The sequence below is a fragment of the Tauraco erythrolophus genome, chromosome 22 (genome assembly GCF_009769465.1).
Source record: "Tauraco erythrolophus isolate bTauEry1 chromosome 22, bTauEry1.pri, whole genome shotgun sequence".
In the NCBI taxonomy this organism is placed as follows: Eukaryota; Metazoa; Chordata; class Aves; order Musophagiformes; family Musophagidae; genus Tauraco; species Tauraco erythrolophus.
The window spans coordinates 1,612,493-1,640,391 of NC_141486.1; the positions used below are offsets into that span (position 1 = coordinate 1,612,493).

Here is a 27,899-nt window from a genome sequence, read left to right on the forward strand (position 1 = left end):
GGGAAGGGCTGCGGCGGCGCCCGGCTTATCTCTGCGGTTCATCCTTCAAGGTCAAAAGACAAAAGACTGACCAGCTCGTTACTTATTAATGCCAATGACGAACTACCCGCAGGCCGAGCACGGGGCCATGCAGAGCTGCGCCGGGTGAAGCCCCAGCCCCAGCCCACCCGCTCGCTGCTGGGCTTGAGCTGTCGGGCGGCTGCAACGCTTTCTGCTCCCGACACGTGTTTTGTGGACAAGGAATCGCACGGGGCTCCTCTGGCCGAGCAGGTTCCTCGAGTCCTGGATCTGGGGCCATTGCAGAGTCTCCTCTACACCACGAGCATGAGTTGGAGCTCAGGAAGCTCCTCATTCTGTCCTGGCACATGCTGCCCGTGGCTGCAGCCCACCAGGCCCCAGACATGCTCCCATGGGTGCCAGAGCAGAAGCCCCAGACGTTTGGCATGCCTTCAGAGCAAGGCCCTGTAGGCACCCAGAGCATTGCACGCCCCTGGACACATCCTCTCGCAGGAGATTCACCCACGTCCAGGCAACACCGCTCGATGCAGGAGCAGGGCAGTGCCCCGGCCACGGCACGGGAGCTGCAAGGTCACGGTGGCTCCAGAGATGGCATTAACTGTGCCCCTGCTGAGCAAAGGGCATTTCTGAAGGCAAATACATTAGCCAGGTAGGAGGGGGCAGAAGTGCATCCAGTTCCATCACCCAGTGCTCCCAGGCAAGAGGGTGCTGGGTGGGCAGGCGGGAGGGGCCGCAGATGAAGAGGGAACCCAAGGCAGCAGCTGAGAAGCCATCGGGGAACACGGAGGACGCTGAGGCTCCTGGGTGCAGCCAGTCTGGGGCTGTGCACGGCGAGGGCAGTGCTGGTCATGCTGGGCGAGTGTCTGTTTGATGCTGACACGGAGCAGAAGCAGCACATCGCCCTGGGAAGGGGTGCCGGGGGTGGTGCGGGGCAGCCTCGCCGTCCTGCGCCCGCCTAGCCGCTGACGAAGATGCGGACGCGCTGCGCGATGTCCTGGCGGCACAGGGGACAAGCGTGCAGCTGCTCGCAGCAGCTCTGGCAACAGCAGACGTGGCCACAGGGCAGGAAAATCATCTGGGTCTGGGGGAAGAGACAGAGGACACGGGAAGTGGTGCTGTCCTGGCACGCTCATCCCAGCACCGCCACACTCCAGCATGGGAGGAAATGAGGCTGGAGGAGATGGGGATGAGCCGGGGGTGTCACAGTGCACCACGAGCTCCATCCCTGGGCACAGCCCCGTGCGGTGTGTGCACGAGGGGCTGGGCTGTGCAAAGAGCATGAGTGAAACGAGCCCGAGGGAAGGGCACAGGTCAGGGCTGTGCCAAGCAGCCCCGCGGACGCGTCCCATGGCCACCGTGCGGACAGACCGGCACAGGAGCTCAGCTGGCTCCTTCCCAAGCCTGCCAGGAGCCTTGTCCTGCCCTGCCTCCCCCCTGCTGTCATGCCCAAGCCTCGGAAGCTGGAGGGATGAGGAGGGATGAGCATCCAGGCACTGCCCAGGGCCAGGCTGGGGACACACACGTGTGGATGTGCCAGATGCTGCCCTCACTCCACCCCCTGCTCCAGCGTGTGCCGTGGTCTCACCTCCTGCTCCATGCAGACAACACACTCTGACTTCTTCTCATCCCACTGCAGCAGCGGAGCTGTCGGCACCGCCGGGCTCGGAGGCTCCTCGGAGGGCGCGCTGGGCTCCGGCCTCGGCAGCTCTGTAACCACAAGCAGGAGGTGTGAGCCCCAGGAGAGCTGCCCACCTCCCCCCCACCTGGCACGCACGGCCATGGCTGCAGGCAGGTGGGCGCTCGGGGCTCCGATAAATACGAGAGCCAACGGGATGAGCTTGCCGGAGCAGCCCCAGCTCTGCCAGCTCTCCTTGCCCAGCTCTCCCCCTCGCACGGCAGCCCTGCACAGCTCCGCTCCCCAAAGGGATGTGACCCTGCACATCTCCCCAGTCTGAGCTCAGGTACCTGCTGTGAGCGTCAAAGAGAAGAACTGGGAGTACCTGGGATGGTTTTGGCCACGGCCAGGATCTCTTGAGCTCGCCGGAGCATGGCACGTTGCAGGCCCGCCTCCGGCACGCCAATCTGCGGAGCAAGAGGCCGGCGTTAGCTCTCAGAGCAGAAAGGAGGGGATTCATGTTGAACTCTTGGGCCTGGTGTGACCCAGCTGTGCCAAGAGGGAAGCACCTCCATCGGGCATCAGAGCCAGAGAAGGGAATTCCCTCAGCGCCATCTCTGGTACAGAGCACATCTGAGGGATGCTGAAAGACAGAGCCGAGCTCCAGCTCACCCTGCAAGTGATCCGGGAGAGCTTTCGCCTCCTCGGACGGGGCACAGAGCAGCACTGGCACCTCTCCCTGCAGGAAGGTGACACACCGGGAGCACCAGCTCTCCCTCCTGCCTGAACACGGGCACAGCCACGAGCACAGCCGGGCTCAGACCAAGAGCAAGTTCAGTCCTGGTGCAGAGTCGGTCTCGTCCTGCACTATCTGCTGTCTCGTACCTTTTCCAGGTCACTGGCAGTCATGGTGCTGAGCACTTGCAAGGATATTCGATGGTGTGCAAAGACTGGCACGTACTGTTCAGCGGACAGCTCGGTTAAAAGGTTCACCAGCTGCTGCTCCAAGCCCTCCTCCTGCAAAACACAAGGTGAGCTCCCAGACTTCGCTCTTGAAAAAAAGATCAGGGCCAGGCAGCAGCAAGGCTGGCAGCACGGCCGGGCGGCGGGCTCAGTCCTGCCCTTGGCACTGCTCGAAGCATTCTGCATCCCTGAAGACACTAAAGCTCGGGAGCCCAGCAGCCGGAGGAGCTCTGGTCCCGGGCGTTTTATGAGCACAATTCCAACGGCTGTGTTTTGGGAAGAACAAAACATAACTGTTTTGGCAGCTGAGGGCTGCAGCAGCACCTGCAATGGGCAGAGCTCAGATCCGACCCTTTGTCCCCCCCCGGGTATTTTAACAGCACCAAGTCCCTGGTGCAACACGTTAGGGAGGAACTGAAGGGACCTGCTGCACTCAGATGGATTTGCAGGGGAATTTGGGGAGCCAAGCGGAGCTGTTTGGGGGTTCAGCTGGAACAAAAAGCCCTGCCCGGAAGGTGCTCAGAGCCCCCTGCTCCTGGCAAGGGCAGAGAGCTGCGGTATTGGCTCCGGGCAGCCCCACAACCCCTGGCACACAGAAATAAGGGGGGGCAGCCCCGCTGGGCGCATGACGGCTAAACACAGGGCAGCTTGGCGCCCGCCCCAGCTCCAGCCCGTGCCAGGGGTCCGTGCCCTGCTCCCGGCGCAGCTGTGGGTCCGGCAAGGCTGCCTGCGCTGCCCCCGCGCTCCGCGGAGCAGGGAACAGCCGCAGCGAAAGCATTAACTGCAGCAGCCACCTGGAGTTTCAGGGAGAGGGGCTTCTGGTTCAGCAGGCGCTGGTACTGGATCAGCCAGTAGTTCTCCTGTTTGGTTTCGCTCTTCGCCTCCATTTCCAGCTGAAAAACAAAGCTGGTTGTTCAGCAGCCCGAGAAAACGGCGGGAGCGGTGTTTAGGGAAGCTTGAGTTGGATGTGGAGGGGAACCCAACAAACTGGGCTGTGCAGGGCCGGTTGAGAGCACTGCGATGGGCACAGCTACAGTGAGATGGACATTTCTGGAGGCTGGTCCCACTCTGACCCCCACATCCAGTCTAGACTTGTGCATCCCTCTGCTCACTTTGGCCCAGACGCTGGCTGGAGTCAGCTCTCCTGAAGCTCAGGAGAGCCTGAAGCTCTTCGGGATTACATGGTCACAGAGAGGGACCTTGTGGAATTGGGCTCATCCTCCCCTCCAACTCCCTTTTGTGACAGGGGAGACTGATGATGATGATGATGATGCCTCATGCTGCGCCAGGGATTGGCAGTAACTGTGCCCCTGAGAGCTCATATTAGCACTTTCTGAAGTTAAATGAGTCTCTGGATCTGGACACAACCCCTCGGAGCCCTCCTCTGCTCCCCCTTATCCCCGTGCTGATCCGTGGTCTCTCTCTTTGCAGCCAGCCCACACGCTTCCCCACCTACAGCACACAATTAGGGCCCTTCGTTACCAGTATTTGTCGCAGTTCTTCTTCCCTTTGCTTCTTCTCTTTGAGCAGCTGCTGCAGCAGGTAGCCAAGAGCTTGGCGCTGCTCCGTGATCACCCCCTGCAACAGAAGGACTCTGGCACCCACATCTCCGTACCGTACGGCTGCAAGCAACCCCCTGCCCCGACTTCCAGCCAAGCACTTACCATACCCAAACCAGTCACAGCAGATGTGGAAGCCCTGTGCTCCACGGGCCCTCGGCTGAGCAGACAGCCTCAATCCTCTCCTGGCAGCTGGCATGGCAAACCCAAGCTGCACCCATTTCTCTGGCTCCTGCACTGGCCATTACCCAGCGGTGCCAACACCCAGCACACCCCAGGCAGCCCCAGACCGCACTGGTCTGCAGCAGCTCTTCGGCACTCCATCGGAAGTTCAGTCAACGGTATTACAAGTGTTCATGGTCCCCCTCCTTAACTGAGCAAGACCACCTGAAACTAGGTCTAGAAGCCCACAGGTAAGACAGGTAGGCTGTCTAGATGCCCTGCAAGACAGGTAAAGCAGCAACCTCCCCCCATGGCTCTGGGAAGCCTGGGGTCTCACGCCCAGCACCGCTGGGTACCAGGGCAAGGTAAGTCATCCCAGCAGCCACACCGCTGGGAAATGGGGAGAAGTTAATTGAGGAACGTCAGACCATGCGGCATCTCTGCATGGTTCGGTCCCAGCCAGCTCATACCTGCTGGGGGGATCACTAACTGAGCAGACGCCGGCAGTCATCAGCCACAGGGACTTGAGACGTCCATGGACAAAGGGACAAGATGTTGTTAGAGGGATGATCTCCTAAAGAGGAACTGTGGGAAATCTGCCTTGATTGGCATCTGGACCCTACACAGGGTCAAGGTCCTCTGTTTAAGCAGAATACAGGAATGCCTGCCTCTCCCGGGCAAAACCCACCATTAGCTGATCAGAGATGCTTTGCTCTGGTGAACCAGGAAAGCTCTTCTGCAGCAGGACCTCCCCAGAGGGACAACTAACACGTGGGAGCTGCTCCAGGTGAGAAACCCAGGCAGCTTCAGCTCACCTTGGGATGAGCCCTCCTGCCCACCCGCACTGCGGACACCCCGCTGGCATCGCTCCCTCCCAAACCCACCTCGCGAGAGACCTACGCAAACGCCTCCCTTTCTCAGGGTGCGTTGGGTCCTTCCTGCTTTCCAAGGGTTTATCAAGTTCATCACTAAAGCACCTGCACATTGAGGGAGGAAGCAACCAGCGGCTGCGCAGGAGGTATCAAGCATGACAGCAGAAAAGCTTTTGCTGAAGCACTTGGTGGGCACTGCCCGTGCACTGGGGTTCAGCCTCAGCAGGGAACCTTCAGGCTGTAGGCTGCCAAACAGCCGGCGGGTATCCAGAGAGATGAAGCTGTCTTACACCTTGTTTCCTAGTGTCCATGCCATGCTGCCTGCCAGGCTGCAGATGGGTACGAGGGCAGAGCCTCGTTTTCTGCACTCCCCTGGAGCTCCTGTGGTCACCCAACAGGAATCACCCAAGTCCTGTGTCATTTGAACTACATCTGCCTGGGGTTCCTTGGTCTTCCCTGCGTGAGCTCGGGGCGGTCCCCACCATCAGGCCTCCAGCACCGCAGCGTTATAGGGAGGAGCTGCGTGAGTTAAGGTAGCACAACCCAAATCTTACACTCCAAGGTGCCCAGCACAGGGCTGAGGCAAACCTGTCCTAATTCAGCGCTTGCCAGCCTGCTGGGTGCCCTCTCTTGGAAAGCAGATGGTGCTACTGATTTTGGGCTGCCTAAACGGGTGACCTGAGCTGGCAAACAGCGCACACGAGAACACAACTGATGCAAAGGTGTAGTAACAAAATCTAAAGCCAAGCTGCTTAAGCCAAACTTGATATTGCTCAACGTGTGACTGCTGATGAAGCCAGCCCATCGAATGGTGGGATGGTGGGGCAGAGCAGCCCGGGAGATGAGGCTTAGAAATGATGGGGGAGAGCTGACAGCCATCACTGGCGGGTGTTTCAAAACAAAACACAACACAACAATGGAAGAAGACATGCCATGTGCAGCAGGCAGGTGTTTCTGGGACAGCCAACAACTGGATTGCAAAATCCTTCCCCACCCAGCAAATCTGGAACTGCCCAGCGCTATCGGGGCCGGTTTGTCTCTCGCCTGAAAACACATCGAGATGTTTAGGAGCAGCAGCAACGTCCCCGTGTTACCACGACAAAGAGGGGTTTGGGGTGTCCTGTGGGTAAGTACCCTTCTGACTAGGCACAAAACCATCTGGAAACTGCGAGGAGCAGAAGAAGCAAGTGGAGCTTTTGCAATCCCAGAGCAGACAGAGGGTGGTGGGGCAGCCCCAGAGCCCTACATACCTGCAGCGTCTCTGTGTCCAGTTCTTGCCTCTTTAACTCCAGTTGTGTCAACTGCAATAACTCTGTTTCTATTAATTTAATCTAAACAGAAGATGAAACATTTTTTACTGACATTTGAAATTACGTGAATTTACGCTCTTTTAAAATGAGATCTACCTGCTGTTCTGGGAGGGATGGCACTGCAGAGCCACCCAGAAACGTGAGGAACCTGCTAATGCCCTTCCGTGATCCACGTGCTCAGGGTCGCTCTTCGTCTTTTGCCTGAGGAGCTGTGTCTCCTGCTCTCTAATTGTCTCTCTACTCTAATCACCTTCTGTTCAAGTCTAGAAGCACATTGCAATCAGTTTGGTCAGCCAAACCTTCTGCAGCCACTCTGGAAGGCAGCAACTGGCAAAGTCCTCCTAGCACCAAACTGCCAATTAACTGGGGCAGGGTCCTGGTTTCTAGATGCTCCAGCAAAACCCATAATGAGACGTGCTCTTTCAGGTGGGGCAACTGAGACACAGAGAGGTGAAGTGAACTGCCCAAGATCCCACAGCAAAGCCAAGATGAAGAGCCCAGCCCTATCTGCCAGGCCATCTACCATCCCCAGGCTACGCTGCTTAATCTGTGCCACCAACCATGAAATTCCTGCCGACACTGGGGCTCTGCAGCAGGCAGTACCCAGGGCTCCTGCCCGTTCACTGCCTGGGCAGGCTGCTGGTGGGGTGGGCTGGATTTCAGCAGTAAAAGATCCAGTCATGGTATCAAGGACCAGACTCCCTTTGTTTACAGAGCAAGTGCAAGCAAACTGCACAGCTCTTATTGATGAATTCAAGCAATGGAGAGTTGTTAGACTCATCTCCTGGATTGTCCATGCACAATCCATAGGCTTCCAGCAAACATTGGTCACTGAGTGACTTGATAGATCCAAGTTCTTAAGCTTATCCACCAACTTCCGACCTTAGACTTTTCTGCTAGTGTCAGATCAGGAGAGGGAAGATTCTGGAGCACTGTGTTAGAAACCAGCCACCCATCTTCGTGCATCAACCACCGCTCCTTCCTCCACCAGCTCTTGCTCTTCCCCCCGACTATCACATTGCACCTTCTGCAGAATGGAGCTCAAAAAGGCGGGCTGAGAATGGGAAAGAAAGGGTGAACTTATGGCTGAAGGTGCAGTTCCGATGTGCTGGATGGAGATGCAGTGGACTCATGTGGAAACAGCAGCCCTGCTAGGTATGCAGTCTGAAGGAAACTGTAGTTGCAACTGCAGATGACTCCCGTAGAGCCAATGCAGCTCTGTCCTCTAGTGACCACTCTCCAGCACTTCACCCACATGAGTGCTGAGCAATGGCAATTCCACTACTTCTGCAAATCTAAAACCTGCATTGACACTGCCTGCTGCGGAGCTGGGAGACGACTTTAAACCACACTGCCCGATGCTTTGTTACAGAGCTCTTGGCAATAAAGGAGCTCTTTGTTTCCTCCAGACCCTGCTCTATGTTCACAGTGCTTTGATCTTCCTCACAAGTGTCTCACCGAACCGTGATGAGCTGAGGAGCTGGTTGCTCTTTCCTCTGTTGCTGACTCACCTGGTTCCTGATCTGCCTATGCATAAGATCCTTCTTCACTTGGAGAGCTTCAAAGGCAGCTTTCTGCATCTCAATCTAAGGGAAAGGCAAAATCCTGCTTAGTGAGGTCGTCCATGTAGCTGCAAACGGGCTAAGAAACTCTGTCGCCTTGCAGGGACTCAGACACAAGCACCTGAACAGTGCCTACTCTGGGCAACAGCGTCCTAATTACACCACGGTCCCAAAAGGTAAACCCCACTTTGCAGACAGACACAGAAGTTATATTCCTGTTCTCCAAACACACATTTGGAATACTCTGTGTGAACCCCACCGCTTGTTTTCAGCAGCACAGAGTGCTCAGGCTGTGTCACCGGGCACGGCGGCCCAGCACTTCTGAAAAACGTGCTGCAGAGGTCTCAGGTGCAAAAGGAGGTATTCAAAAGGAGCAGAGGCTTTGAAAACGCTTCCTGTGGGCAGCTTGCTCCAAGCCACCCAGGAAACCTGCCAAAAAGACAGGACTTCTGTCTCAAAATCCTCTCTATTAATCATCAGACCAGTTTTGCTTCCCACAGTCTGTGCTGCTGTCCTTTCTGAAATTTTGCTGTCTAGCTAAAAAACAAATACATTTCCTTTCAACCACTCCAGTCAGCTTGTTAGAATATCAGAGATTCTCAAAGGCTAGCACTTAGTTTTTTAATAAAATAACTTTTGCATGCAGCCCAGCCATCGTTGCTCCTGCGATCCACTCTCGATCTTTCCCGTGCAGTTGCTTTCCCTCGATCCCAACACCCCAACCAGTTCACTCCCTTGCCTACCTGCTGCAAGATCTGACTAACAGCTTTGTTCTGATCCAGCTGCTGCCAAGCCAGGATCTGCTGGAACTTCTGATCCATCTCAGCTAGGCTGCAAGAAGATGGATTTGCCATGGAGTTACTGCTGGGTCTGCAACTCTTGAAGCAAACAAGAGGAAAAGCAACAGGCAATCCAGGAATGGAGAGATTTGTTACTGAACAGGAGTGAAGAGCCACGGCACTGCACAGCTGAAGGGTGACAGATTTAAAACCTCCTTCCCTACAACCAAACCAAACCTGCAGCACAGACCCAGCCGGAGCGGCAGCACCGCTGCCTGCACGTGCGCAGCTTCAAGCCCGAACAGGGGCTGCTGCTGCCCCAGCAAACTGCTCAGGTGATGGATTTGCACGTTGGCATTCCGCACTGGCAAGGGTGTGCTGATGGAGACCCAGACAACTTGGCCACGTATTGCCTGCACCCGCAGGCAGGACCGTGCCTGCCCTCTGTTCGCCAAGCCACAGGCACACAAGGTGGTCTCTGCTCAGTGTCAGACTCTGCTGGATTAAAATTTCTCACCTTCTTGCAAACAGAGTGAGCCGGAACGCTCTCTGTACCCACAGCAGTGCACCAAGGCCCACGTACACACAAACAGCATCCTTGAGACCACCCTGGGAGGGGAGCAAAGGAGCTCTGTGCTGACACTGAACAGGCTAACAAAACAAAACAACGACCAGTCTAATTTCATCCTCCATATTTAGCAGAATGTATAAAGTAAAATAAACAGCATAAAAGAGTGATAGTTCATCCAAAGTCTGATTAACATGCATATTCTTGTGGTTAGAAGGGGTTCATCTAATCAAGCTGGACAGTTTCTTTATATTGTGTTGTCACCCGCTCTTAAGCAGCTGTCCTGCTGCGTTCCAGCAGCTGCAGGAGTTCCTGGGTGTATATATGGAATCACAGTGGGGACTGCTGGAAAGAAAGGGACTTTACCACAGTACCCCCAGCCCCAGACACCTCCCACCGTACCTGGAGCAGGCCTGGCTGACAAGGTCTTGCCGACGAGACTCGTAGGTCATTTGGATGAGCTTGTTCTTGTAGCTCTCGGCCAGCATTTGCTGCATGGCAGCTGGGAGACAGGAGTGCTGTCAGTCCGTGTCAGGAGGTGTCTACAACAAGCGCTCATCTACCACTGCTGCCACAATCACTTGCAATTAACAGCGCCTTCTCTCCCATTTCCAACCTGATCTTGCTTTTTTCCACTTCATTCATTTCAGAGTAAACTCATTCAGCAGCGAGAACCGTAGCTATTTATTGGGAAATTAACTCAGCAAACTCCACTCTGCCTTTGTTCGCATCTCTTCAGCGCTCGGAGGAGCCCAGTCACTGCCTACCAACCCTCAGATGCCCGTCCCACTGCGAGTAACCCATCTTTGGGGTGACAACACACACCCCCCTTCCCTTGCAACCTCGGCAGAGCTGTTCATGGCCATCATGAGCAGAAAAGGCTCCCTAGCATCATTCTTGTTTACCATACGCCTCCTGCCTCATGAACCTGATCAATTAACATCTGTTTGGTACCTCTGAAATATGTAGGGCTTTGTGTGCTTATATCCAGTCCCACAAACTCCTTGTGTGACATGCTGCAGTGACACAGGGAGCACAGCTTGCACCTCAAGGAGAACCAGCAGTGAGCTGAAGGTGGAAGCAATGGATCAGCTATGGTACACGTGCAGTGCTACCTCCTGCAGCTCCACTGCACCAAGCAACACAGTGAGAATGTGCGTGTGACAGAGCATCTTCCACGTGATTGTCACCTATTCAGTGCACCTCGAGAGGAACCAGGTCTTTCTCACACCTTATCACCCCAAAGAGTTGTCTGGACTCACAGGCCACTTCCCTTCTGCGTAGATGCTCCGTCTCCTCCTGCGTTATTGCCATCAGCTGTTCCATCCTTATTCTGCCGAACAAACAAGAACAATTCAGCCACTCCTTCAAACAAGCGCTGCCTCATTTCTCCTCCACCCACCCAGCTCAGAGCCTAAAGGCTGGGCAGAGTCACCCTGCCACCCGCTCAGCAAAGCCAGGTGCTTATCAGAGACACAAAAGTCTCAGTGGTTTCTTGGTAAGGAACTGGTCTATGGAGACAATATTCATTTTGCTCAAAACCACGGGGACAATCGCTTCTTAGGCTGGAAAGTTGATCTTTCTGAGAAACAGAACATCTATGCAGTGTGCATACACTCTCACCAAACACCATTTCCTTTCTCTTGAGGCTTGCTGAGCACTTTAAAGCTGACCTAGGTCAGCAGTACTACTGAAAGCAGCAGCCTGGCCTCCATTCCCACCCGCCCTGTCCTTGTCCCAGCACAAACACAATGCCACTTAACAGATCAGAAACTGGTGTGGTTGGAAAACTGTCTGACTTACAAAGGCATTATTTTCAGCCAGGTCAGTATTTCCATCCAGTCTGCTGTGCCACAGCACAAACAGTTGGCTGAAGGCAGCATATAGGCAGGGGGGAGTTGGGGACAACCAACTCTGGTGGCAACCAACTCTGGACAACCAACTTTGGTGGCAAAGCTAGCTCAGAGTGTTGGCCGAATGGCAGCATTGCTTTCAACGCATTCCTCCCCGCCTGGACGCATTACTGGACCATCCTCATAAATCCCTTGCTTTCCCCAACAGATGTAGGATTTCTGTTGGTCCTTGACAGTGGAATGCAGGGTTTTGTTCCCAAATTCCTTAGCCAGGACCACTCAGAGATGAAAAAGACGTAAAATCACCATCCCATTGGGTTTGCCAGACTGGGTAAGACCAGGCACATCTAGTCCAGCGTCTTGCCTCCAACAGTGACCAGAACCAGCTGCAGGTATGAGGTGAACCTCCCCTGACTCAAGGTAGATTCGAACTGGTGGCTCTGAAAGCAAGACCCCAGCCCTCTTCCCAGCTTCTTGTCCGTGTTTTAGAAGAGCATATTTCAAGGACACTCACCTCTCATTCTCCAAGGATTTCAGAATGTCTGAACTTTGTTTTTGCCTAAAAAAAAGATAAAACAAGAGGCTTTCATCAAGCTGAGCAGGACATCCTACTCCCCAGAGGGCAGAAAATGACTTCCTTCTCAGGCACAGAAGAGCAGCTTTAAGGAGGCTGGTAGTCTGGCATCAGCACCAACCCAGCAGGAAATCCAGCAGATCTAGGCACTGGTACCTTCAAATACTTCAAATATGCACCTTCCATGAGGAATTCAATTTTTTTTTCCACAGCACTACTAAACTCCAACAGCACACATATGTGTGAAATACACTTTTTTTAAGGTGTCAGATTCCACTTCCTTTAAATGGGACTTTGGCAGGTCAACAACTAAGGCACCTCTTACAGACATCGACCGTGGCCAGCTCCGTAACACGCCGAAAGGGCAAAATGAATCACTCAGAATGGGACAAAACAACACGAGCCCCCAAGGGACAGAGATTACTGCAAGACACCCTGGGACCCTACCTCTGATTGTCCTCCAGCAGCTTCTGGATACGGCTGGCAATGCCGTGCTCCGCTTGCTTCAGCTGCTGCAGCAGCTTCAGGCGCTCCTCCTCCAAGCTGCGCTGGTGCCTTGTCAGATCCTGCTCCAGCCTCAGCTGGTCCTGGGCCAAAGCAAGAGAGAACCAGAGGAGAAGGTGGTCGGTTCAGGAAAGGCAGTGTCTTGTACAGGAGCTGCCCAGAGGAGACCTACCTCTCTCACTGTCTGCAGTATCTCATCCTTCTGACTGTTGATCTGCTGAACAAGCAGAGCCTGTTCTCTCTGCCCCACGTTCAGGCGCCGCTCAAATTCCAGCTTCTCCTGCATTTTTTTTTCCTGAGAGGAATAAGAAGACGAATACCAGAAATCAGGAGGCTGCTGGCTCCGCTCCTTCCCTAGCAAGCACAAATTCTCACAAAAATGTAAAACGAGGCACAGTAATCCCCTTGAGGACAAGAAAGCAAGCCAAATGGCAAACAAGAGGCTTGACTAGGGGATGGAAATGTTTTTTCCGTAGGAACCTGAAAACTGTGAAGCAGAAGCTGCTCTTCTCTTTATGACAGTCTCCAAACTCCCCACAACTCATTTCATCATCACGAAGCCGAAGTCCCTGAGCATCAACCCATATAACTGAAACAGCCAAAACAAACATCCAGAGGGAAGCCCAAAATTAAGGCTGTGTGCAATTCCAGATGGTAAGGGGAATCCCTTGTCTGAAGACAACAGACTGATGGAAGCAGACAGCTAAGAGCAGCTCTAGCCTAAGGGAGAGGGGAACTCCATGACAGGAGCTTCTTTTTATTTCAAAGTGAGCCTTGCATGGAGGAAGAGACAGAGACCAGTGAAATAAAAAAAAAAAAGCAAATTAAAAATGCAGCCAGGTGAAGGGAATGGAGGACAGAAACAAGGAACGTTGGGAGAGAGTGGGAACGGTGGCACTACGAGCCAAAGGGCCAATGCAGGAGTCACAGAGGGGCTGGAGTTCAGGGCAGGGGGTTCTGAGCGGTCCGTGTGCGGTCTGCTCTCACACATCTGCCCACCTCGTGTGATAAACAAACAGCTTTCAGCACGGACAGGCAAGAAAAAAGCCATCTGGTGTCAAAGTTCCCTGATCCAACTCTGCAAACACCAGCTGATTTAAACTGGAGCTGCGAGCGAGCAAGCGAGACCGCAGCTCATCGGCTGCGGGTGTCAGACGAGTCAGTCTCAGAGTCCCCCACGGTCCCACTTGTCTCCTGCAGTGGGGAACGAGCAGCTTTGGGGGGTTTTCTGCAAGAACTCAGTTCTCAAAACATGCAGCTTTGGCTGAGAAACCAGAAAAATGGATGGAAAACAAGAAACAGAGGCAGACCTATGATGCAGACAAAGTGTTTGCAGGCGCTCACCCTTACCTTCCTCTTCTCATAATCCAAGAATCTGTTCTGAAAAACAAGCAATATCAGCAGACATTTACTCCCAGGAGCAATTTTTTGTAGATATTATTAACCCACTTACATCTTCCCCTAACTGAGTAAAGACATCAGCCAAAGGCACAAGAAGATTAACATAGACACAAAGTCCAGTCATTCATGCTCCTCCAAAGGCAAAGAAATTCACTCTGTACTTGCCAAACTGCACAGGAATTAGCACAGCTTACCATAATTACGTGCCCAGCCTCACCTTTCTCAGGTAGGGCTGAACATGTCTAGCAGTTGGCTGGGATCACAAGGTTCTGCAGTTTGCTGTCCCCCCAAAAACACACGTGTTACCAGGCTGCACTGACCAGACTGTCACTGCAGTCCCTTGACTGTATCCTGGATGTGTTTAAGAATAGGGTGGATGAACTACTTAGGGATATGGTTTAATGGGGATTAGGGACGGCTGGACTCGATGATCTCTAAGGTCTTTTCCAACCTAGAAATCTATGAATCTATGAATTGCTTTCATGGATGGAGACAGTTCTTTGTGATGTGTCTTCCAGCAGTCAGCAGTGGCAACACCATCCCCAACTCTCAGGAAGGAGATGAGCCACCCATGCCCACAGTGCTGTACCTGTTTCTGGGCTCTGATACTCTCTTAATCCCAAAAGACACATCTCATGGCGGGGAAGGTGATGGGGGATGCTGTGAGATCCATTGACGGAGCAGAGAGACAAATCCCAAACCCTCTCGCACAACCTCACACGCGGTGGAGCCTCACCTGCCACTCGCTCTCCTCCTCCAAGTACTTATGCACTGCCCTGTCCACCCCATCCACTGATGTTCCTCCTCCATCACTCTCCAGCGCAGGAAGCAGATACTGGGAGGGAGGGTAGTATGCAATTCCACACTCTGGAAGGTATCAGACACAAAAGGAGAACATTTGGTGCTTAAAGACCTCCTTGGCAGCATGGCCAAGGGCTGGCTGGTGTGTGAGAGTGCTTCCAACTGTGCCCTCTCTCCCCACACACAGACGAGCGCCCGAAAGAGCTCCTTCAGCTCAGGCAGGTGTAATAACAAGAAGCCCTGAGAGGAGATCGTGCCACCCCATTCCCACCAGGAAGACGATCAAAGCCAGCCTGCTCAGAGAGAAAGGTTTCCTTCACACAGGTACAGGCACGCTGACTTCTGCAGGGCTGCAAACATTACCCACACCAAAATAAGTTCTGACAGTCCTTTTATTTCAGGGATTACTCAAAATCTGCCAAAGTGCTTCCCCTGCATAAAAGCTCTGCCAAACCTTCCTGTCTGTGTTCAACCCAGTGTTCACAAACTCACAGTACATTATCTTTGTCCTCTGAGTTTTCCATCTGGTTTCATCTTTCTCTTAACCACCCATCAGCCTGCGAGCCCCAGGTCCTTCCTCAGAGAAAATGAGGGTAGAAGGGACCTTGAGTGTCTCCAGCTATACCTGGACAATGCCTAATCCTCCCACTGGACAAAATACAAACGAGAAAACAAAACCACAGGGAGATGCAACGACTCCTTACGGTCACTCGGAGAGTCTCTGACCCACCATTCCGATGTTTTAACAAAACCATTATAAATTTCAGTGTGACAGTAAGAAGCAAGTCTCCAAGAAGGATCCTGTCTTGCAGTTTGCCAGCAAAGATGCATAACTCGCTGACCAGCCTGCCACGCGTGCAGAGCACCAGGAACCGCCTCGAGCAGAGCCAATTCGATGCTTGTCCTTCGTAAACGCAACCCTTGGCCACGCCACAGCATCTAATCGGAGCACAGCACCGTCCCCCAGGTTCTCCCTACCACCCACAGACTCTTCTCACTTACCTTTGCAGAGGAACCGCTGAATGGACTCGGTACCTGCGCTGCAAACAGCAGCTGGTGGGTAGGTCATGGAAGAGGCATCCAGGGTCAGCGTCTCCGAAAGAGAACACACAGCTCCAGGTTATTCTGACAGCCCAGCCAGAGTCCAACCGCAGTTATCCTTGCAGCTCCCCAAAATGTCACTTATGCAGTGATAACTTCATGTTACCCTAAACCCTGACATAAACACCAGGTTGTATTGAATTTCTCCCGAGTGTTTGACCTTTCAGAGGTGACTCTGCTGTCCCTTCTTTGGGAGCTTCTGAGCTGGCCCTTCGGTGGAACATCCCCCTCACCTGGACGTGTCTACTTTGTGTTTAAGTGCCAGAGGGCACAGTGCTTCCCAACTACAGGAATTTTCTACTACATTTTAGAGTGCTGGAGCCCTTAAGCATGAAGCATGGATGATACAAAGGGTGCAGAGAGAAGAGGAGTACCATAACGAACGAGGGGAAGGACTGCTTGCTGTTTTGTCCTCCTGTGGCCACCAACAGGACCTCAGGTTGCCTCCTGCAGAGAAGGGCATAGCAGGAAGGCCTAGAACAGAACCACTTTCTCAAGCACGGGGAGCAAGCTGCACAGATTTCTCATCTCAGAGACTGCCCCTACAAGAAATGAAGCCCAACGTTGTGTGCTCGAGGCAGAGGAGTGTTTATTCGCATCCTCCACGCTGGTGTCTGGGTCACCCCTGTTGTCTGACATTTGCACCGTTTAGCACTGACAAGTTTGGCAGCCAGAAGGTAACACATCCATAAAAATCTTGATGCTTGTCCCGTTTTGAATGTGCACTCCAGAGAGCCAGAAACGCACAGAGGCTGCCAATGAGTCGCAGATCCGTCACTGCAACGGCGGCAAAATCATCGGAAGCATCCCATCTGCTCACTGAGCATCAGTCTTGGTGGAAAGTGGCTGAGTCAGCCTGAGCCCACAGGCACAGCTCCTGCTCTCAGAGACAGCCCTGGCAGGTAATTCTGAGAGCTTCCCTCCCTGTGGATTGCTTTAGTCATGATTAAACCATGGAAAAAGTGATCAGAAAAGATCAAAGCAGGAAGGGTACGCAAAAGCTGTTTCAGACACCATCAACCACATACAGCCTTGTTACAATCCCCCACAGTGGGTCCTGCCCAAACCCTAAAAATTCACTTTCTATGCTAAATTTATGATTTTACTGAGCAAGTAGGAAGGGAAGCAGCCTGCAGCAGAACAAAGAGCCTGCGAAGGGGAGAGCCAGACACGGCTGGCTGCGTACCTCCAGCGTGCGGACGTGAGCCAGCACCCGCGGCAGTCTGTGAAGCTCGTTCTCACGGATATCCAGAGTGCGCAAACTCCGCAAGCCACTCACAGCAGGAGGCAGCTCCTTCAGCTTGTTACCTAGAGAGAGAGAAAAGCCTTTTTGTACCACGTAACCTTGCCAAAGCAGGACCCAGCAGGTTCGTCTGTTGGAACACCAAACCATAATCACGCCTATGACTCATTTTCTATGCTCTGCTACCGAGACGGGGCTGCCGTCAGTCACACGAGGACGCCAAAGGCTGCCCCTGCCCACCGAGGCAAACTGGGATCAAGATCAACTCGCACACAGCCCCAGTGCACAGGGCCAGCAGTGGTTCCTCATGCTGAAACGACCTTTCCAGCTGCAGTCACTGCTGCAGGCTGGATCTGTGCTCTTTATCAGGAGAATCATAGAACCATAGAATGGTTTGGGTTGGAAGGGACCTCAAAGATCATCCAGTTCCAACCCCTCTGCCATGAACAGGGACACCCTCCACTACACCAGGCTGCTCAAAGCCTCATCCAACCTGGCCTTGAACACTTCCAGGGATGGGGCATCTACAACTTCTCTGGGCAACCTGTGCCAGTGCCTCACCACCCTCAGAGTGAAAAATTTCTTCCTTATATCCAATCTAAATCTCCCCTCTTTCAGTTTAAAGCCATTGCCCCATGTCCTGTCACTACACACCCTTGTCAAAAGCCCCTCTCCAGCTTTCCTGTAGGCCCCCTTCAGGTACTGGAAGGCTGCTAGAAGGTCTCCCCAGAGCCTTCTCTTCTCCAGGCTGAAGAGCCCCAACTCTCTCAGCCTGTCTTCATAGCAGAGGTGCTCCAGCCCTTGGATCATCTTCGTGGCCTCCTCTAGACTTGCTCCAGCAGCTCCATGTCCTTCTTGTGCTCAGGTCTCCAGAGCTGAATGCATTTGTAACATGGAGCCTTCTTTCCTTTGGTGTAAGTACCAGAGATGGGAGAAAGGAGTCTGAGGAGGGGACTGCACATCTAGGGGTCTTCCTCTCCGAGGAAGACGTGTGCTTCCAGCCCACTTGGCACTCCTCACTGCAGGAACAAGGCAGCTGGGGCTCTCCATGTGTCCATGAGCAGGCACACGTCAGCTTTCAGCTGTTGAGATGGGGCACAATCACCCAACAACCCCACCTTCGAGAAAAGGCAATGGGCTGAATGAAAACATCATGCCGACCAAGTCTGACCTGTTTTCTGCTTAGATGATTTCTCCTGCCTTGACAACTATTTGAACTCAAATCTTTCTTGTGTTCTTCCTTAGCATTCCTAGAGTAAACCATTTGGTGCTCACTTTGGTTGAAAGGAACACTCACTAACGCAGCTCAAAACAACCCAGATAACAAATGGTGCTTTGCCCAGGGCACCGACAAGAAACACGTGCCATACCTTTCACATTGAGCATCTGGAGCTGGGCAAGGTCTCCTATAGATTGTGGAAGACATTTTAAAAGATTCCTTTCAAGGTTTAGGACCTAAGGTATTAACAGAAAAGATATTCAAGACATTCTTTATACAAGTCTCAGGTCCTCTACAGATCTACGCTGTTGGGACTGCTTTCAGGCCCAGAAGGACAACCTGAAATCGGTTTTAGACACACTGTTTTCCAGAAGCCCTGGGTACAGGGCACGTCTAGCTACCACATGCAGTGAGAAACCCAGCTGACAACCAACAGCAGCGGAAGATGCTGAACCCAGCCACAGGAGCGGGGAAGCAGAGCGTCCTCCCCTCCAGGGCAGCGCTCCCCCACCCCGGCTCCCAGAGGGGAGCGGTGACCGAACCTAAAGCTGCACCCCCAGCAGATGGGACCCTCAGCGCTGCACTGAGTTCTCAACACAATCACACCAGGGAGAACAGTAAGATCTGAGTATTTTGGGAAACCAACGGGACCGGAAGCTCCCGCGCTGCTTGCTCACAGCACTTGCTTGGCAGTGTGAGCCATTTGGACCGACAGCTCTGGCACTAAGCTGGGTCTGTAGACTTCAGCACACCTGCTCTTCTCCTGCTCTCCCTCTCCACCAAGCCAGGCCAACAACTCAAGCCAATGAGTGAGATCTGACATTCTGAGGACCGTCATTTACGTTGTGATTAATTAAAACCAAATAGCAGCAACCCCATATCTGTGCTGTCCTGTAACATGCCCTTTGCAGACACTTGGGATGCAGCTGCAAATCTTTTACCTGAAGAGATGTCAGCTGACCAATATCAGCAGGAAGCGACGCCAGCTGGTTGTCATGCAGGTCTAGAACCTGGAAGAGTAGACGATTTCATCAAACAAGGTTGGGAAAAGAAGTCGTGGTGCAAGAATGAAAGGTCATGAATTATCTAGCAACAAAAATTGCTTCTCTTCCAACGGGGCTTTGAAAAGCGGCTTACGTTTTCAAGGAGACACCAGCATTAATTCTTGTAGGTCTTTCAGAAAGTCAAGCCTCTGTACATCGATAAACAAACAAAAGACTAGGGAGAACAGTGACATCAAGGGAGTTGTTCCATAAAACTGCATGAGCCACCTGGATAAATCATCTCCACGGAGCCAGCCTGGCAGAAAAACACATTTTCTGCAGGATCAGTGAGCTGAACTGCTCCATGGAAGCTGGAGTGCTCCAACACCAGCGCTGGCACAGGGAGAGGGCAGGACTATGCCTGAAGATCTCCCTCCACAGGGAGAAGTGAGCCTCTGGAATGACTCTGCCTCTTGTGGAACCACAGTACAGGGGTGGTGGAGCTGAAAGCCCTCGGTGTTTATACGATGGGTACGGCCATACAGCCCCATCACACATGGTCACCCATCGCCAGTTTCATTCACAATCCAGTGACCCACCAGTGCAGAAGAGAGATGGATCTACCCCACAACACACTCAGCCCTGACTGACCACCACCGTGAGAGGCTCTTGAGGGGGAAAGTGTGGGATTATGAAGAGGATAAATGAGCCCTAGGACTGATTATGACTTTATATAAACCATCCAGTGACCACTATCTGCCTACCTGGGACAGAAACCTAGGAAAGGAAGGTGTCACAACTTGTTACTGATTCTTGGCAAAGACAGCAGAGATTTATTTGGGCTAATGTGTTTTAATGCAGCTAGAATGACAGGAAAATAGGCTGCAGATTAATTGTTAAGAATCACAATTACCTTCACAGTCACGAGACTCAGGAGGCTGCAGGACTTTGGAACTAAAGATGTCAGATTATTCGTATGAATAATCAGCACCTGCGGAGGAAAAGTCTCCTTGAAACATGAACACGAGAGACACTGCTGGCTAGAATAAGCACATTTGTTGAGTTTTAATTGTGGAGGCTGTACAAGAGCTCAGTAACTTATTCAGCATCATATAAAGTATTAAAATAGTAAACAGATTTTCATAGAAGGTCAGACATTTAACATGAGATCTAACCAAGAGCCTAGTTCTTTACATGAGAATTATCATCAGGTAGGCTAAGACAGAAACAACCATCGCATCTTTCAAGACAGAAGTTAGCTCTAAAGCACACAGACAAGATTAGTCCCACCCAAATTGCTCTCTGTGTAGTATGGTACAAGTGACCAAATCCATTACCAGCAAAGTTCTTCTGAAGCACGACATAAACAACCACACACAGTCATTTCAAACACAACAATAATACTCGAGCATAATAACAGCCAGTAATTTCTGATTGCAACATTACCTTTTTTTGCAAGACTTTACAAGTTGCAAAGGCCCCATAAGGAACCTAAAAACAATTGAAAAACAGTCGTGTCAGACTTCTCAAGATACTATCTTTGTAAGCACTTCTACAATATCCACCTGTAAAGTGTGAATAACTAACTTTAATGAAAACACAAGTGATATTTAAAAATTATTGGCCTCTGGTTTCGGCCCGGGATGCCAGTACTCATTATCCTAAAATGGTTAGCTTCCCTTTCAACAGCTTGCAAGGGCTCTCCACAACACAACAGTGTGATGCACAGCACAGAACAGGCTGAGGTTTAGGCAGAAGTTCAAGACTTGCGTGATTTAATATTCAATTAATATTGAGATGACTCCAGAGTTCAGGCGTATTTTCAGCTAGTCATCATCCAAATGTATTCCACGGTTTCGCAACCTCAGCAGACACACTGCAGAGGGCTAAACGAGAAAGGGGAGCAACGGGCAGGACTGAGTGCCCTCGTATGCACAGCAGAAAAGGGATGTGCCACTAAATTCAGCCCACGCCAGCCAACGCTGAGCACCGTGACCTGCTCTGCAGCACGGAGCCAGCACCAGCCGAACTCTTGTCCAGAGTCAGCTTTATGACTAAACTGATGGCTCGCTTTACTTCTCGAAACAACAAAGGCTAAAAAGGAAGAGCGAGACAGAGTTTTCTGGCACCAATCCAAAAGGAGCCGCTGCGGATCCAAGACCAGCTGCCGCCATGAACGGAGCTGGCCCAGCGCACCCTCTGTCTGCCACCCTTTTAGCCAGGCTGGCTCGCAGGCTGTCCCACCCAGCTTGCAAACCTACACACAAGATGCTGGTGGCTTCTGATCTTGGAACAAAACAGCCCAAAGCCTCAGCAAAGCCATTTCACGCTGCAGAGCAGACAGCTGTCCTCTCCAGGATGGCCCCAAATCTCTCCCCAAAGAGCAGTGCAATATCTATTAGCTTGCTTGGCAAAGGCAGCCTGTGACAAAAGGTTACACTGGGTTACACAGGTACCAACATTTTAGAAACATGAGACAATGAATAAAAACTGAAAGTGAGACAGAAACGGGCTTCTGCTTAACAGGATTGCGTGGCTGCCAGAGTGAAAAGCTGTGTCTCCTCTGAAAGCCTGGCAAGCCAACACGCTCCAGCAGACAGCTTGTTTCCAGTTTAGCTGGCTGCCACGGAAGAAGCCAAGCTGGAAGGGAGAATTCCATCCTTAACCAGCAGCCTGGAACCAGGGATTTTCACTTATATAGAAAAATAAGCCCAGGTGGCAGACTTTGCAGCTCTAAGATCAGAAACAAGTCAGCCTTTGGCAAACAAATCCCCCTATGACTAGCAAAATTAGGCCACGAGGTCTCAAACTAGGGTCCTAACAAGGTGGAGGGTATGAGACCACTCTACCATTTCCATCTTGACAAATGAAAAAAGATTCCCTGCCCATGGCAGGGGGGTTGGAACTACATGATCTTTGAGGTCCCTTCCAACTCTAACCATCTATGATTCTGTGGTTCCCAGGACAGAAAAGTTCTGGAAGCATCAGGTAGGACAGGCAATCTCCCACAAAAAAAAAAAAAAAGAGAAAGATGTTCCCACCAGATGTTCCAGCCAGAGCTCAGCAGACATAGGAAGAAGCAGATCAGTAACAAGGCCATTTCTGGCTAAATCTGACTAAATCTGACAGTTGGTAACAAGAATCAGACCTGTGAGCTAATACTGGAAGTTGTAGAGAACATACCTCTGAGAGTTCACATTTGGATATGTCAAGAATGTCATCAGCACCAGCTTCTTTGGCCTGGAGAGAGAAGACATGCACCCAGAGAATTAGACCAAGCAGAAATAAATAGCCTCTTGCTGCATATTGACTGAACTTCTCAACTGGCCCCTCTCTAGAAAATGCCCTTGCCGTTCTCTGCAGCAGCTGTGCAAGCCAATGACAAGGTCAGAAGGACAGGAGTGCTGCTACAACTGCAGCAAGCAAAAGCAACTGGGAAACCAAACTGCAGAAAAGCACTTTTGGTGCAGTGAAGGAATTTCTGCACAAAGCACCAAAGCACATCCTCATTCTGCAGTCTGAACTCAAACCATGTGGAAAGGAAACGGTGGGTTCTCAAGCTCCAGAGAGGTACTTCCTAGAAGAGCAGTGCCATCCCAGCCTGTAAAGAGCCTTCTGTGTCACTGGCACGTCTCACCCAGCAGACCGAGCTGCTTCTGAACTGTACACAGAAACCAAAATAACCTACCATTGCCTTTTTGCTTCCATGAGACCTGCAGAGCCAGCTCTGCTGTGCAAGAAGGAGCAAGGACTCACTGCCTGTGTACCAACGTGGTTTTCCATGTTCAAATCAGCCACATCAAACGCAGCTGCTAACAGCAATGAAACCAGACAAGGCTCATTGTAAGCAGCATTGCATTCTGGAACTGTTTACTTAAATAAAAGGTACTGCACGAGGCAATAAAAACTGCTTGTGGTAGCGACTCTGTTAAGTCTTCAGAACTGGATATCTGACCCCAAGCTAAGCACATGCAATACAGAACTAATCCTAAACCAAAGAGATTAAGCTATCTCTCCCCAGCCCCACAGGAGCTGAACAGAAACCCTCCAACTGAATAAATTCAGTAAAACTGGTTTCATTATCATAGAATCACAGAATGGTTTGGGTTGGAAGGAACCTCAAAGATCATCCAGTTCCAACCCCCCTGCCATGGGCAGGGAAATCCTCCACTACATCAGGTTGCCCAAAGCCTCATCCAACCTGGCCTTGAACACTCCCAGGGATGGGGCAGCCACAACTTCTCTGGACAACCTGTGCCAGTGCCTCAGCACCCTCAGAGGGAAGAATTTCTTCCTTATATCTGATCTAAATCTTCCCTCTTTCAGTTTAAAGCCATTACCCCTTGTCTTTACATTTAATTATTGGTACATAAAGAAGCCTTCCTTTCCAAAATACCTTACAGCCATCCAACAGACATAATTTTGTCACTTTTAAAATGCAGGTGCCTCTGGGGCAGAACACAGCAGATGCCCTATGCCAGCACTAGTCCATAGCTCCTACAGCAGAATAGGGGAAATAATTCAAAAGAAGATGGCTTTCAGAAAGCCAACATTAAATCTGCAGTTACTGTAATGCTGGTCCTTCTGCCAGCCTTGCTGGCATGACAGCAACCTGCTGAGGATGTGCCCCCGAGGATCCTGGCTAAATCCTAGTCCAGGAAAACAAACAGCAACGTCTGACAACTTAATCCTTTGAGTGGTAGGAAAAAATAATAATAAGAAGCAAAAGAGGGGCACAAGGAAATCTGGGTATGATGGGAAAGAGGACTTCACAGGCAGGAAAAGCATACAGAGATCTGTAAGAGGGAAGGGGCATGGAGGAGAACGGAGGGATGGGGTTCCAGATGCAGGCTGGCAGGAGGTGGGGCGGGCTGGAGGACGTTGTGTGGAACAGTGGCAGAGGGACGGACGTGGCACAAAGGGGACCTGTGGATGGCAGGGCAAAGGGAGATGGGGAAAGCAGGGACATGCTGCCTTGGTGAGATCAGTAACATAATTACTGGTAATGCAGAGGATGCACCAATTTACCTGGCCTCCAGGACTAGACACAGAGAACAGAAAAGACCTCAGCGTTGCTTACCAGGCACATTTGGTATTCAAGGCGCTTTCGAGCATCATCACTGGGTTTCTTCTTACGAGAGAAGAGTGGCATCTTTTGTTCTGACTGCAGCTCTGTCTCAGTGGCACAAATGATCAGTGTAAATAAAGGCAGAGGACTCCTGGAGTACGCGTTTGCTGAGAAGCCTGGACTACAGAATTGTGCTCTAATAAGTAGGAGGAAAAAAAAAGGAAAAAAGAAAAAAGAAAAAATCACCGTCTCAGCAAACGTCTTTCTTTAAGCCCTTCTCTGTCTTGATCAGACAGATCTCAGCACACCTCCATGGTGGAAGTGCCAACACGAGCCACAAAAGCACTGCTGTGTCTCTGAGACGGGCTGATCGTCTCGGTCATCCCTGTGCACAGTAAATTAAGTCAAGCTGGAACACAGACAGAGAAAGGCTACTGGGTGATCTGGAAAACGCAGGGTCTGCTCCAGGATAGGAACTAAAAAAAGTTGTGACTGTATCAAGAGATCAAGCACCAGGGACAAAACCCAAACTATTCATACAGGTAACTTTGAAAGGGACTTGATGACTATGGAGTGCAGCAGAGTCTCCTCTGGCACGTCACACAGCCCGTCCCAGTCGCTTCCCGGGATGACCCCAGGCAGACACGGGAATCGGGATGCCCCAGCTAAACTTTGCTTCCCAGCTTTGGGTTGTCTGAAGTTCACAAAACACTCCACTCATTTGCTCTCTAGGCAGAAGTAAACACTTCTCCGTTTTATCCACACAGTGAGATGCAAAGAATCTGCTCAAACACCTAAGAGCTTAAAGTCAGATTTTTAACCAAATAAAGTCAAATCAGTTTCCAACAGTCTAATAACTGCTAAAAGAACCTAACTTCAGAAAAACTCTGTCTACAAAGCAGAGCACACCACTGCTGCCCCAGCCACACACTGGGGTGAGCTATCTGCCCTCCCAGGCACTTAGGGGCTTCCCCCAGGCTGTCTCTCTCCAGATCAGATTGCCATACTCCATCCTGGGCTTACAGGGCAGCCAGATCTTCCCCAAAATGGTTGATCCAGGTCACTACAGGACTGAGAGCTCGAGAATGTTTTTCTGTTAATTCCACCGGGCCGTATGCAGAGACACCAGCCAATTCAAGTGTAAAGAGCAGAGAAGCTGAACCAGAAAAAGCAGATCACAGTAAGACGTCTTGCGAAATCAGGACTGCAGGTGGGTGAAGGGGTAACAGAAACCAGAGTCAGTTCTGGAAGAGGACTCTGAATCAGCAGTGGAAAAAAGGGGAGTGTGCTGGCAGATCTCGTGGGAAGGGCAGAAAGCTAAAGCTGGGCGAGAAATGGGGAGAGCAGCTGGTAATGAGATGGGTGCTAGCTGGGATGCTCGGAAAAGAGATACGGGGACCAGCCGAGCAGTAAAACGAAGGAGGAAAAGAGGTTCAGCTCAGGCTGGATGAGAGCAGGATGAGTCTGAGTTGGGGGCTGCTGGCGAACGAGGGCTCACAAGGGAGCTGGTGCAGGAGGGACGGAATCTGGCTTGGTGATAAGACTGGGATAAGATGAGAGAAGAGCTGAAGCGCAACAGTAAGCCCAAAAGAAGGAGACTTGAACTGGCTGAGCAAGAAGCCTTGGATTACTCGAGGAACCTACGGAGCCATGATCAGCACTGCACGGCAAAGAGGGCGGGCCCAGGCAGGAGCTACAGCTTTCCAAAGTCCCAATCGAGACACACACTATGAAGGCTGCACTGGAAATTTCACTTTACAATGACTTTTTTAACCTTGTTTTAATAAGCAATCTTAAAAACAATACAAGAGTCAGTACATTCACCAGTACATGGCACACTGTACAATGCAGTCAACTCGGCGCCCAGTGAAGCTCCTACCTTGTACACAAAAAAGATGGTTCTCTGCCAGCTCTGTGCCTACAAATTGGTCTCAAACTACAGCGAAAAGCACACGGCCACAGGATATGGTCAGAGCTGTTCCTCAAACATGGAGACCTCTGCCAAAAACGAAGGATCAGAGACTTGATGAATTGACTGAACAGCCTTTAAGTGTTGAAACGTGCTTAGTGAACAGAGAGGACAAACCTCAAACAGCAACGCTCTGCCTCTCTCTGTGACACTGGCTTTGCGCGCTCCGCCGACCACCAGTTTAAGTGAGACCGACACTCAGCAGTCAATAACGAGAAGGGCCTTTGGCATATGACCATATTTTAATGGTGTCATTTTTCTTTATTACATTATTGAAAGAACTACCTGTGAGTGCCTGGGACAGCGCCCACCCTGAAGTGAGCAGCCATGAACTGCAAATCCCGCTGGGATGCCAGCAGTTCGTCTTTGCAGGTACCCACTCTGCCTGCCTAAGCGGCAGCAGAGTGAGAAAGGGCATACACAGGGTGAGAAAGGGCAGGGAAACGCCCACTGCACAGTCTGCAGCTGTCTGGATGCTGGGAGTAAAATAAAACCAAAGCCCTGATTTTACAAACAAATGTAATCAAAGCAAAAGAGCAAGACGGCTGTATAAAAAGACCCAAACACCGATTTGTAAAACATTGTGGACATCACAAATACAGCATGGCACTGTAACAGCCAAGATGGGGGTCTGGACATAAGAGAGATTTTCTTTTCTCTGGGAAAGCACGCTCAGGAGCACAGTAATGCCGCAGCGAGCCAGTGTCCTGATGTGAGCGGGGCTCCTGCAGAGATGCCACCTAGTCCTGAAGGACAGAGCTGGCACCAGACAGCAGGCCTTGCTCACCGAGAGATGGGTTATCCCGCGACTGGCAGCACAAGCAGCGAGCCCTGCAGCCCCACGTGCACTTGAACGAGCTTCGGGAAGGAGCAGGAAGGCGAACTGCAGCTGTGTACTGCACTCTCCCACAGCACGTTTGCTGCCTGTGCTGGAGAGCTGTCACGCCATTGGCACCTCCCTGTCATAACCAGGCTCTGCCGGATCCTGGCAAGGTCCTCCCCTGGCAATGCCTGGCACCCATCGCCTCTCTCCACCAGCTGCCTCTCAGTCCTTCCTCTCCCTTACTGTCACTATTCTCCTCTTCTTCTCTTAGGGCTTCCCCGCAGCCCCCTCCCAGGTTTCACACAGCTTCCACAGGCTATCCTTCTCCATCGTGCTCTTCTTCACTCTTTTCTCGGCCAGAACGGAGCCGTTCCGTGCCCGGAGGCCCGAGCGCCGCCGGCCCCGGCCCGGCCACCTGAGGAAAGCAGCAACAATCAGCGCGGGCCGCGCCTCCTCCGCAACGCACACCGGTCAAAGCTCCGCGCACCGCCGGCCCCCGGCCCCCGACCCCCGGCCAAGCGCCCGCGCGGTGCCCGGCGCCCCGCCGCGCTCTCGGCCCCCGGGGGGGCGCGGGCGCACGCTGAGGGACCCCGCACCCTCACGGAGGCCGGGACCAGGGGCAGGGGGCACCGCCGCTCCGCCGCCACACCCCGCGCCTCCGCCCTGAAGGCGGCCGCAGGGCCCGATCCCCCCGCGCCCCGCCCCGGCCCCGCTCACCGCTCGCCGCCGCCATAGTGCGACACCGCCCCGCCCCCGCCGGCGTCACGTGACCTGTCGGCCACGGGAACCATCGAGACGAGCGGGGGGCCAGAGCGCCCCGCTCTCACCATAGAGTTCTACCCCGCAGCGCTCCCACGCCCCCAAGCGGGAGGACCGCCCGCCCCGCCCGCGTGGCGCCGCCGTCTCGCGAGATCTCGGCGGGTATATCCCGCGCGCACGAACCGCCCGCCCT

At 52.3% G+C, this 27,899-nt stretch overlaps 1 protein-coding gene across 2 annotated transcripts; it reads right to left on the reverse strand.

Moving 5' to 3' along the window:
• Positions 1-27,693, reverse strand: LRSAM1 (leucine rich repeat and sterile alpha motif containing 1). Of its 2 annotated transcripts, none has more exons than XM_086625433.1 (25): positions 27,665-27,693; positions 24,168-24,351; positions 22,271-22,327; positions 20,534-20,578; positions 20,001-20,078; positions 19,046-19,114; positions 18,256-18,340; positions 16,829-16,950; positions 15,544-15,634; positions 14,477-14,607; positions 13,690-13,719; positions 12,512-12,634; positions 12,283-12,422; positions 11,776-11,820; positions 10,671-10,741; positions 9,811-9,910; positions 8,805-8,892; positions 8,011-8,085; positions 6,440-6,520; positions 4,079-4,174; positions 3,391-3,489; positions 2,519-2,650; positions 2,019-2,100; positions 1,604-1,725; positions 1-1,099 (listed from the first exon to the last, which is right to left on the reverse strand). In XM_086625433.1, the coding sequence occupies exons 2-25, from the start codon at positions 24,237-24,239 to the stop codon at positions 974-976; spliced, it is 2,160 nt and encodes a 719-aa protein (XP_086481559.1). In that variant the 5' UTR covers positions 24,240-24,351; positions 27,665-27,693; the 3' UTR covers positions 1-973. The 2 variants fall into 2 exon arrangements, with proteins under 2 accessions (XP_086481559.1, XP_086481560.1); XM_086625434.1 differs by lacking the exon at positions 27,665-27,693 and adding an exon at positions 27,191-27,347.
• Positions 27,694-27,899: the final 206 nt, after the last annotated feature.